General features: G+C 38.2%; 1 protein-coding gene across 4 annotated transcripts in view; it reads left to right on the forward strand.

The window, feature by feature from the left end:
• The window catches only part of LOC131033880 (uncharacterized), an 84,928-nt gene that overhangs the window by 39,711 nt on the left and 33,235 nt on the right, over window positions 1-11,982 (forward strand). For all 4 annotated transcript variants that reach the window (XR_009103696.2, XR_009103694.2, XR_009103693.2 and 1 more), the window contains exons 5-7: window positions 6,724-6,919; window positions 7,193-7,368; window positions 9,643-9,772. Coding sequence is in view for 1 of the 4 variants with exons in the window: in XM_057965181.2 (XP_057821164.1) it covers window positions 6,724-6,919; window positions 7,193-7,368; window positions 9,643-9,772 (502 nt within the window). In the remaining 3 variants the exon portion in view is untranslated. The remainder of the gene's footprint in view (window positions 1-6,723; window positions 6,920-7,192; window positions 7,369-9,642; window positions 9,773-11,982) is intronic.

Here is an 11,982-nt window from a genome sequence, read left to right on the forward strand (position 1 = left end):
GTCAAGTAGATGAGACTACCCACAAGCTGACGATACAGTGTGGCATCAACTGGTGGAGAAGAGCACTTAGCCTCAAGCTTGACTCCTGAAAGAGAGGGAGTCGATGAAGGCTTACAATCAGCCATATGAAAGCGTGCAAGTAGATCGAGAGCATACTTGGGCTGCGAAAGTGTAATCCCGGAAGGTTACTGAAATCTCTATCCCGAGAAAGTAGTGCAAAAGACCCAAGTCAGTGGTCATAGCAAATCTGTCATGCAAAGCAGATTTGACATTGCTAATGATGGATGAGGTGCTCCCTGTAATGATCAAATCATCAACATAGAGCACAAGTATCAAGTGTGAGTCATGTTGTCGTAAAATGTAGACATTCGGATCAGAATGACACCTGGTGAACCCTGCTGAGAGAAGGAAGGAATCCATCTTGGCGTACCAAGCCCTAGGGGCCTGCTTAAGGCCATAGAGAGATTTCCTCAGTCGGCAAACCAATGAAGGATTCTAGATGAAACCTTGTGGCTGCTCCATATATATCTCCTCATCAAGATCCCCATGAAGAAAAGCACTCTTCACATCCATTCGATGGACAACCCAACCATGAGCTGCTGCAATAGCAAGTGTCAAGTGAATGGAGTTCATCTTGGCTACGAGCACAAAGGTCTCAGTATAGTCAACACCTGGAACTTGTGAGAAACCTTTCGCAACAAGTCGAGCCTTATACTTATCCACATTACCATCCGCTGCAAACTTGGTCCAATAGATCCACTTACATCGAACCATCTTTCTCCCCTTAGGGAGAGGGACTAACTCCCAAGTGTTGTTCCTCATCAAGGAACTATACTCTTCCTCAATAGCTTGGTCCCACTCGGGAACCCCTGATGCTTCCTGAAATGTTTGTGGATTGGAAGCGGTAGCAATGTATGCATGTGGAAGGTCCTGATGTTGTTCGAGTCCTCTGTGTATCTGAAGGATCCCCAACAAGAGAACCCGCTGACTCAAGTGTTTGTCGAGCCCAACGAGGTCTAGGTGAAGGTGGAGGACAAGGCTCCTTAACTGCTAGTGGACCCTGCGGAGGTGTAACCCTACGAGTCGGAGTTGAAGGAGTCTCATCATCTGAATCACTCTCATCACTATCCACAATGGAGGAAGGTAGAGGGGGAAGTGAGGCTAAGCTAGGAGAGCTTTCCTCAAAATGAACACTCCTCTTAATAAACACCTCGTGTCTCTGGATCCATCAATCGATATGCCTTAACAACCTCAGGATATCCAACAAAATACAAGGCCTACTCTGAGGTTCCAATGCCTTGCATTTCTGTGGAGGAATGCGAGCCCATGCTGGACACCCAAAGACTCTGAAATGTCTCACAATCGGTTTCCTACCAGCCCAAGCCTCAAAAGGAGTAATACCCGTCAAAGCTTTGTGAGGAACCCGATTTTGGATGTGTAGCACAACTGATAGCCTCTGCCCAAAAGGCGGGATCAAGAGATCGTGCATGTATCATACAACTAGCCATTTCCTTGAGAGTTATGTTCTGCAACTCCATTCTGCTGTGGAGTGTAGGCAATTGAATGCTGAAGATCAATCCCCTCAAATGTACAAAAATCCTCAAGTCTTTTGTTCACATATTCCCTTCCATTATCTGTGCGAAGGATCTTGACCACTTTCCCAGATTGCTTCTCCACATGAGCCTTGAAGTCTAGAAATCTGTCAAACACTTCACTCTTATGAACAAGAAAATAAACCCAAGTGAAGCGGGAGTAGTTATTAATGAAGGTGAGGACATAGCGGGCCCTACTAAATGAAGGTGATGGAAATGGACCTGCTACATTGTTATGAACAAGTTGAAGAACTTCCAATGCTCTCCAAGCTTTCCCTTTATCAAACTTCTCCTCAGGATGCTTGCCCATGGAACATCCTGAACATACACCCTCTGAAAAACTGATTCGAGGTAGACCTGTGACCATGTCTTTAGTGCTAAACTGCTGAAGATAGCGGTAGTTGAGGTGACCAAACCGCTCATGCCATAGCTTACTTTCTGAATTTGAATGAGTAAGCAAGGCCATAGAAGGAGATCTTGGCACAAAGTGGGAGAATGAATAAAGCCTTGAGTTGTCATTGACTTGTCCCACTACTACCAAGGCATCATTATCCAGTTCTTTTACCACAACTGAATTAGGTGTAAACTCAACCTTTTTCCCATTTCCATAGTGAGTGATTTGGTAGATAGAGAGAAGATTGGTAGACAAGTTAGGAACATAAAGAACATTCACAAATGTTCTATCATCCATGGCAACCGAACCTTTCCCTTCAACCTCAACTTGTGTATCATCACCTATGTAAATGTGAGGTACCTTTGATGGCTCCAATGAAGAAAACTGCTCCTTTGTAGAACCCATGTGATAAGAGGCACCCGAGTCAAGTATCCACTGCTGTGAAGAACTTGTTGTAGCCACAAATGCTTGCCCTTTTCCCTTAGACTGTGAGGAAGTGGAAGGAGATGATTCCTTCTTGTTGTAGGCGGATGGCAAATTGATGTTGTTCTTCTTAAGGAGATTTGTCAACTCATCAACTTGCTTGGTGTGGCATCGATGCTCATCATGACCATACTTCTTGCAATAAGCACAAGTTGGTTTTTCCTTCTTAGGTGGATTCCCCTTCTTGGAAGAGGATGAAAAATTGCCTTGTGATGGAGAAGATGATTGTTCTTTTTCTTGCTGTGGCTTTGACTTAGATTGCTTTTTCTTCTTATTGGAATCTTTGCCTTGACTCCCTTGATTAGCCACCAAAGCCTTGGACTTTGAAGACTTGAGAATCCCCATGTTCAACAACTTAGATTGTTCCAACATCAAGATTTCTGTGAAAGCATCAAATGAAGGCATAGTGTAGGAATTCCACACTGTCAAGCGATGGGTTTGGAAGCTAGAAATAAATGCTGCATATTCGGGTGAAAGCTTGTCCAACAAGTTGAATATCAATTGAGCATCCTTTTTGTCAATTCCACAATCCTTAAGCTTTGCTCTTAGCTCATTTGCTTTGGTGACATAATCTTGGATTGTATCAAAACTCTTGGGATCCAAGTTGGTGAGCTCATTGTCAATCTTGTAGCCTCTGATTTCATCAACTTGACCATACAATTTCTGAAAGATATCCCAAACCTCTTTGATTGTAGTACACTTCTCAATGTGAAAAATGAGGTCATCTGATACATACTTACGCAAAGTTACAAGAGTCATGCAATTTTTAGTGAGCCATTCTAATTGAGCATTAGGATCAACCTTAGGATCTGTTGGTGCTGGTATTGTTCCATCTATGTAATGCGTGAATCCTTTTTCCATTGGTTTGCTCCATGCTTTTATTTTCCAAGATGCATAGTTATGTGGAGTTAAAGGTGGAAATTTATGAGGACCCATAGTAACAAAAATGAAAGAGCACAAGGAAAGAGAAGCACAATCACACAAGACACCCCCCCAAATTCACTCAATCAAAGAACCTTCCCCCCAAAAGGTGATTTGGCACTTTATACTTAGTGCGTGTACTATGGGCCACTTGCAAGAATGACAAAGTGGACTTCTGATTACAACTTTACAACTGCCTCAAATAGGCCAAAAGAGACTCAAATTGATAATTCAAGAGATTTAAACTAAGATCCAAGCAAATTACAAGTACCAAGTAAGCCACAAAAGACTAATTTCTGAAAGTACATTATCCACTCAAAATCTTTGCAAACTGATGACAGATTATGAAAGTAGACGAAAGAATATGCACTTTCAAAAAATACGACACCTGAAAAGGAGGTCTTATGAGCCCAAACGAAGCCTTTGAAGTAGCAAAATTGAGGATTGGACAAGTACAACTGAGAGAATCTGAAAATTCTGAAAAACCTTTTCACCAAAATCAGAAAATAACCACACCACTGTGGAGAGCACGAAAAATTAGCCCAAATAAAAAAATGCACCCAAAAAGGAGCAAAATTGAGCAAGTTATGGGCCTTAAAAGTTGACCCAAAAAATCAAATTGCTCAATAGTGAGGGGTCTAAATTTTTCAAAGAAGTGTTGACGTCAGCAATTCGCTAGGTTAAATTTGACGGCTGTCTAGCTGTCACAAAACCGTCACACATCCTTGCTAACCATACAGATAGGGTGACGTGGCATGGTGACTGAGTGTACGACAAATGATGTGTCACTATACGGATTGATGACTGTGCGCTGACGTGGCAAGTGATTTGGATCGCTAACTGGGCAATCCGTACGCCTGCGTAGCCCGCTGAATGTGTGCCAACTGGGTGCTGATGTGGTGGAGGCCTCGACTGCTGTGGAGATGGGGTGGCGTCACTCGGCGTGAGCTTGCAGGTTGTCGGAGGTAGCAAGGGCCGACAGTAGAGGCAATCGGGAGCAATCGGCGTGAGCCGTCGATTGGAGGTCGTCGGTGGTAACAAGGGCCGACAGCGGTTGCCGTCGGGAGCTAGAGATCGCCAAGTGGCCAGCGATAGGTATGGTGCACAGGTCCCTGCAGATGGTAGGGTACGGAGTACGGGTTGGGGGGTGGGGTAATGGCCTCCCCCACAATAATACTATTTTTAGAAAAAACTTTGAAAAAAATTCCTGCGGATTAAATATTATTTTTTTTTTTGCAAAAAAAAAATATATATATTTAAAAAAAAAATCCTTACGATATTACCCAAATAGGCGAAATTTTTCCTCCAAGCTCGGAAAATCAACCTCCTCCAAAATAGGTCGAGTTTATACTCGATTTTTATGAAAACGGCCTCCCGAATGTAATAGTGAGGTCGAAAACGCTCTAGGATGCCTCCAAAATGCGCAGTACCTCAGATCCAAAACTAGAAGCCTTCCAAGATGTCTCCCAAAACCAATCAATGAAGCCCCAATGACTTTGATACCATGTGAGATTTTGCCAAGATCAAGGGCACAATGAAAAACACACAAAAGAGAGACAAGAGTTTGACAAGAACAAATTGTATTCTCATCAATATGCAAAAGTGATCAACTGGATTAACCGATACAATGAATATGGGCTTGCTTATATCGGCAAGGCCAAATGGATATGTGAGTACACAATCATGACATGTGGCTTAATGAGAAACAAAGGGTAGGTAAGAAAAAGTAGGGGTAGGTAGGAGAAATAATATAATATTCCACAAGAGGTGGATCACCCATCGAATGTGGAATGTAACGGCAAGATAAGACCACAAAAGGTGGAATTTCTCCTACAAGCATCATCCCCATGTGCACACTTCCCTAAGCGTCTCATATCCAAACTACGATGAGATTCATTATCTGAAGTCAACTTAAGTAGAGTGTAATTATATCCTATAATAATAAATAATTACACCAACACTCTTTAATGCAATATGCCTTTTTGCGGCCAATGTGGTTATTCCACATGACAGTTTGAAACTTTTCAATGACAAACTTCTTTATTTCCTTGTTGGTATTAGGACACTCGTGCAGTTTGATGTTCCATTTATTCAACCACTTTATGTTTTATTTTATCCAAGTGTTTTTCCTACGGTTAAGACCCTCTTCCATCGCAATCTTGGGCCACTGGTTGTTATCCATGTTTTCAACCTTCTTTAGATAACTTATTAACCTTATGTAACGAATGTTTTATTTTGTGAAAATTTCCTATATTTTATTATTCTTCATTTTTGGTTTCTTTGGGTTCACTCAACCAGAGTTTAGCTAAAACGGTTGCAATACGCAATCTCTTGGGTTGATTAGAAAATTACACCTAAATATGATTGAAGTTGAGCATTACATTCTCTCTACCAGTATTCAAGTTAATGAAATCTTGTGGAATGTGAAAAACGTTTTGTTTTGTGAATGTTTTTTATCATTTTTCATCCTATAGTTTATCATTTTTCAATTTTGGTCAAGTTGACTTCACTCAGAACTAGAGTCTAGTTACAATGGTTGTAATACCTGATCTTTCTGGCAGATTAGGAAATCATACTTGTATAAAGTTGAGTGTCACATCCTATCAATCAATCTTCAAGTTAGAAAAATCTTGGGGAACATGTTGAATTTGAATGTTTATTCTGACACACAAAACACATGAAAATTGGCCAATTTTTAGTGAAAATATAGAAATTCCTATACATTTTGAAATCTCTATTCCTTTTAGAAAATAATATGCATTACAAAATGTAGAGTTTCATAATCAACCCCAAGAGTCTTAGCTGTGTGTGTTTCAAAAACTGCTTTTCTAACTTACTCTTTCAACAGGGGTTTCATGAAAGATTGTTTCTGGATTTCTGAGATAACATTAGGAATATGTTTTAGGGAAAATTGGCCAATTTTTAGTGAAAATATAGAAATTCCAATACATTTTGAAATCTCCATTCCTTTTAGAAAATAATATGTTGTACAAAATGTGGAGTTTCATAATCAACCCCAAGAGTCTTATCTCTGTGCATTTCAAAAAGTGCTCTTCTAACTTCCTCTTTCAAGAGGAGTTTCGTGAAAGATTGTTTCTGGCTTTCTGAGATAACATTAGGATTATGTTTTAGGGAAAAATCCCAACCTTCCCTTATCAGCCTTAATTTTTTTTATAATCATGCAAGCATGACAATTATAAATGACCAGGTAGACTCAATTTTTTGTTTACTTGTTGACGGGTTTGTTTTAAAATGATAGAAAGAAGTTTATCTTCTCAAAGTGTTACTGATCAATCTCAAAATTGGTGGTTTTTATTCTGAAATATTTCACAGATATGATGCGACTTTGGAATTCTCTGAAGTAATTTTTGGAGCAGAGAAAGAGTTTGAGGTGTCCCATTTGGAGAAATGTGAAGTGTGCAATGGTACTGGAGCAAAGAGGGGCTCAAGACCAAAGAAATGCTCAACTTGTGGTGGCAGGGGTCAAGTGATGCGAACACAAGAAACACCATTTGGCTTGTTTTCACAGGTTTGAGCAGCATTGCAAATTCAAGTGTTCATGTTGACGCCCTTATTTTCAGATCTACTGAGTAAAAATAGCATCCTTGCTGTCTTGTTTTCCATTTTATAATGCAAAGTGTTGCCAATGATGTATGTTAATCTCTCTTTCTTTCCCTTTGTGCTGATCTTTCTTTCTTTCTCTTTTTATCTTGTCCAGGTTATGGTATATTACTATATGTTAATTGTTGTCTGTGCTTTACATTCTTCATTTTCATTCCTTTAGATTCTGTGTATGGATTAGGTCTCAATCTGTCCAAACTGTGGAGGTGAAGGTGAAACCATATCGGATTACTGCCGAACATGTGCTGGAGATGGCCGAGTTCAAGTAAAAAAGGATCTGAGAGTAAAAGTTCCTGCAGGAGTTGACAGTGGCAGTACAATTCGTGTACGTGGGGAAGGTGATGCAGGACCGAAAGGGTTAGCTACCTTTTGTTTTTCAAAATTTAGGTTTTTTTTTCGTAGAAAGGGTAATAGCTACATTGACACTTATGTGAAATATCATCCGCGTTAATTGCATTGAAAAGTTCTCTATTTCACATTTTCTGAAGTAGGGAACACAATTTTTGTTTATTTCACAATTCTGTGCTGTCTTTGTTTAACAAGGTTGTTTTTATTCCTCATTTGTGTTTTGTTGGAAGTAAAAGCTTCACTATATAGTATAGACTAAAGGTTCACAACGGGAAATAAAATGGATGTGGATATGCATACATTGAATGATGTTTAAACTATTGTCTGGTTATACATGAAGTGGTTTTAATTTGTTGCTGGAAGACTCTGATCTCATAATGACATGAAGTAGCTAAGCTTACCTCATTCAACAGTATACAGCATTCATTTAACAGAGTTTAAAAGTTCATAACTCAGTAAAACTAAGCAGGCCCAAATTTGACTTGGACTTGGTGACATGGCAAAAACTCACCAAAACTCAGCAAGTGACTAGTTTTAAACTGCCCATTTGTGCCAGCAAGTTTCTTGTTTGTGACTGGAAATGTCCAATGCATTCTTGTTCACAGACAAACATCAGATATCTGATTATCCACTGACAATCAAAGGACGTGTCCTTGACTGGAAGATGTGCCCTTAATGGGCCCTGATTGGAAAATGTTTTGACAGGATTGCCTTTTTTTGATGTTTGGCAAGTGTGGGTCAAGGATGCCATCACACTGTGATTGTTGCATTCTTGTCTTCACACGACAAGACTCCTGCAATGTCCTTATGGTTTGGGTGAGTTTTTGTTAGATTAGCCGGATACACCTCTGCCCCTCCTTGGGCTCTTGCATCCTCATATCCATATCCAACACAGTGCAGATACACGTTGGATACTGTACCCACATGTGCCTTTAAAACCTTGATTTTCCAACTGTGCCAAATACTGTGTGATTTGATTTTTTTAAAATTTGACGTAGATCTTTCTTAACTTAATTTAAAATAACTTCAATCTTGCATTTTTTTTGGGTATAAACAAAACCTACACCAAATGAGGAAGACAAATGAAATGTTTTTCTATTTGGGTGACCCATTTTTTAAGGTTATCTTCCAATGCAACTCTACTATCTTTTGCATATTGCAAATTGTTGAATTAACTCATAATTATGTATGTAGCAATTAATTGTCTATATTGCTTTTAAAGTAATGAAAATCTCCTTTAATAACTTTGAAAAATGTGTTATATATATATACATATGGGTTTTTTATGAATGTCGTATCCAGCCATACCCATATTGTGGGTCTTCTAAAATGTTTGTATCCATATCTGATACCGTATCTGTATCTGTATCTGTATCTGTATCCGTGTCCATACAACTATGGTTTTTGCTGAACATTGCTGCATTTTTGAGGCATAACTTGTTGATTTTCTGCAAAAAGTTGACCCTGAGTTTTTCGGAGCAGTTTTGTTTTGCAAGACCCTGCAAGTCAAGTAGTTTTTTTGTGATTTTCTAATCTATGATTCATATCTTGTTCAATCATCTGTGGCAAAATTAATTTAGCAACCATTGTCTACAATTTACCTACAATCATTATTATAGTGAGGGTATTCTAGACGGTTATTCTATGGTACTGTATCTTTCTGCTCTTTTTTTGACTGCTGTATGCTCAAAGATTCATGGTTTTCAGGAGAACTTTAATTCTGATCCTTCTGTATTTGCAAGGATCTAAACACATGGAACTCTTTTCAATTTTTATTTAATATAGTATACATGATCTAATATCAAGCAAAGGATGAACGATATTCTAGATGAAACTACATTGGAGATAGGACAAGCTATGAAGGCAACACAATTTATGTGTTAGAATACATGTTCTCATGCAAGAGACCATTTTGAAAATTCAACATCTTTTCAATAACTGTCGAATGTAAAGGGTACTGTTAGGTTTTATGGTTGTTGACATTGAAAACACAAAATGCTTTTCATTGAGATTAATAGTAAAGAGAAGAAAAGGAGAAAGCAAATTGATTTCTGAAGGTGGAGGTTTTCTAGACGGGGTATTTAATCTAACATACATAATGATTTGTTAAGAGTTTTATTTGGATTTAGTTCTTTACTGTTGGTCTGTGTATTGTTTTTACTTGCTGCTGGTAGTTTGCAAAAGCGTTTGTTCTATGCTAAATAAATATCCATGTGATAATGTTCTTGGATTATATTGTGTTGCTAAGGTGGTAATATTGTCAATTGCTTATTCCTGAAGCAGGGGCCCTCCTGGAGATCTGTATTTTCGTCTTTATGTGAAAGAGATTCCAGGCATTAAAAGAGATGGTATCAATCTCTCATCCAGGATTTCCATCAGTTATCTTGATGCCATTCTGGGAACTGTTGTTAAGGTAGATTATATTCTTTGTTTCTTTTCCATGTGTATTTAAATTAGATAACTTGATGATCATGTTCATTACGAGAAAGCTCAACAGCATTTGTAATTTATGTAATAAACAGCCTATATATTTTCTGTTAATGGTTCTGTTTTTTAGAAAATACAATAGTGTATAGGCAAAGTAAAGATTTCTCAATAGGAGGGTTTGCCTGGGTCTGCTTTGTGAGGATCTTGTTGAAGTCTACTTCCTCCGCGACTTGGAAAAATCTGTGTACTGAAACTGACTCCAATTTAAGTTTAAAGCATGGCATAGATTACATGATCTGAAATGGGATTTACTTATCTTGCAGATTCAGGAAATCCACATAATGTATCAGAAGTCCTGGCTTAATTACTCGCAGAGTGCTTGTCAAGTAGTTGAGCACTTGTGATTTTTTCTAGTTTTTACTCGCTGAGTTTTCTGGATATGTTTCTGGCAAGTTTTGCACTTGAACTCATGCAAGTATCTGTGAGTCTGACAGTAAAATTCATGCCGTGCTTAAAAAGAAAGCCTATTCGCAAAATCAGAGACTTAACGCTAGCAACGACTTAAGCTTTTGCCCATGCATCAACAGTCGGTCAATATCATTATATCATGTGTCTTTTTACAGTTTTAAATGACAAAGAGCATGGAATCGCATGGTCATCTCACGGGCAATATTAACAACATTGCAAACTAGCAGCATTGTGTTGGCATCAAACTGGGAATTGAACCATTAAGGTTTTATTCTGCCAAAATAACTGTGAAATCCTTCTAGTAAGCGACTGTTTGTAGGCAATCAACACTAAATCATACCCATAATAGAAAGGAGACAGTTTGAAGGGTTTCAAAATTTTACTAAGGTCAAGTTAGTCACATAAAACACAATTGAGTGGTGGCAGGAATGTCATCAGCAAGAAGTTCAAGTAATTTATGTAAATATTTTTAAGTTGCTAAGTTTTGCCAAACTTCTGCTGAGTGAATTTTTTTGGGTCTGTTAAGTCTAAGTTGAGTTTGAGTATGCGAGTTGTGTCAGAAGGAATTTGCATCAATCAGGCACCATAGTAGGTTGGTCATTTTTCAAACAAGGGTGATAGATTTGCTCCCGTAGATGACATCCCTACAATTCCTAAGCCAGTAATCAGGAGCTCCAAGGTAATGTACCATAATAAAAGTAACTGGTTATTTTGTATACAAAACAAGAACTGGGATAACTGCATTCATTTGGTTTCATGAGACATTGACTGGCATGTTGTCATATTGGCTTATCATTACCTTCCTTAAATAACAAGTAGCTAAATGGCCATGTGAATTATTAGTACCTAGCCTGACAATCATGAATTCATGTTTATTATGCAATATGACTGGACTTCTCTCTCTACTGTTAGGAGATGGATTAAGAGTGAATATTAGGCTTTTAGTATTTTGCCATTTCCAAAGCCAATTAAATGATGACTTTGTTGAAGCAAATAGAGAGGGAAATGTTTACATTTCAATTTGACTGACATAGAGTGTAATATGAGAATTAGATATTCCCCTTACAGATGCCTTTGTCTGTATGGTTATAAACTGGATGTAAATATGCATAATTCAGTCAAGGGGTGATGTCTTTGTAAATGCATAAGTTTCCATTGCAGTTGTAGGTGCCAGTAAAGGATGATTTACTTGTTTTTGTGAGAACTGTTATTTTCTTGTGTGTATTTGCGGTTCCCCAACAGTTTCCATTTCGTTTTGTTGTCATGCTTTAGAATGACTTTTGTTGATTGTTTTCCATGCAACCTGCAGCCAAACACTTATTATAATATTTGAGGAGTTTGTTTATAATTCATGTAGACGTATTGACTCTCGATGGGCATGAGTCTTTACGTCTGCAAGCAGCTAAATGTTGTGGTTGATATGCTGTTTTACTATGATAAAGAAATTGTTGTGATGGACATCTTAGTCAAGAGAGTCACCTGTATTTGATTGGTAGTTTGATGGACAACATGCTAAAATAAAGAAATATAATTTCCTATTAAAAATGATGACCAAATAAGAGGAAATGAACTAGATAAACAAAAACTACATTGTAGTACAAATGAGAGTTGAGAAAGAAAGAAAGAAATTTTAAAAATGTTAACAGATGATCAAAAGTAGCTCAATGTACTAGAGGATACATCAGTTAACAATAGAAAGCTCTAGGAAGAGAAAATCCTATAAGTAAA

Source organism: Cryptomeria japonica, chromosome 5 (genome assembly GCF_030272615.1).
Source record: "Cryptomeria japonica chromosome 5, Sugi_1.0, whole genome shotgun sequence".
Taxonomy (NCBI): domain Eukaryota; kingdom Viridiplantae; phylum Streptophyta; class Pinopsida; order Cupressales; family Cupressaceae; genus Cryptomeria; species Cryptomeria japonica.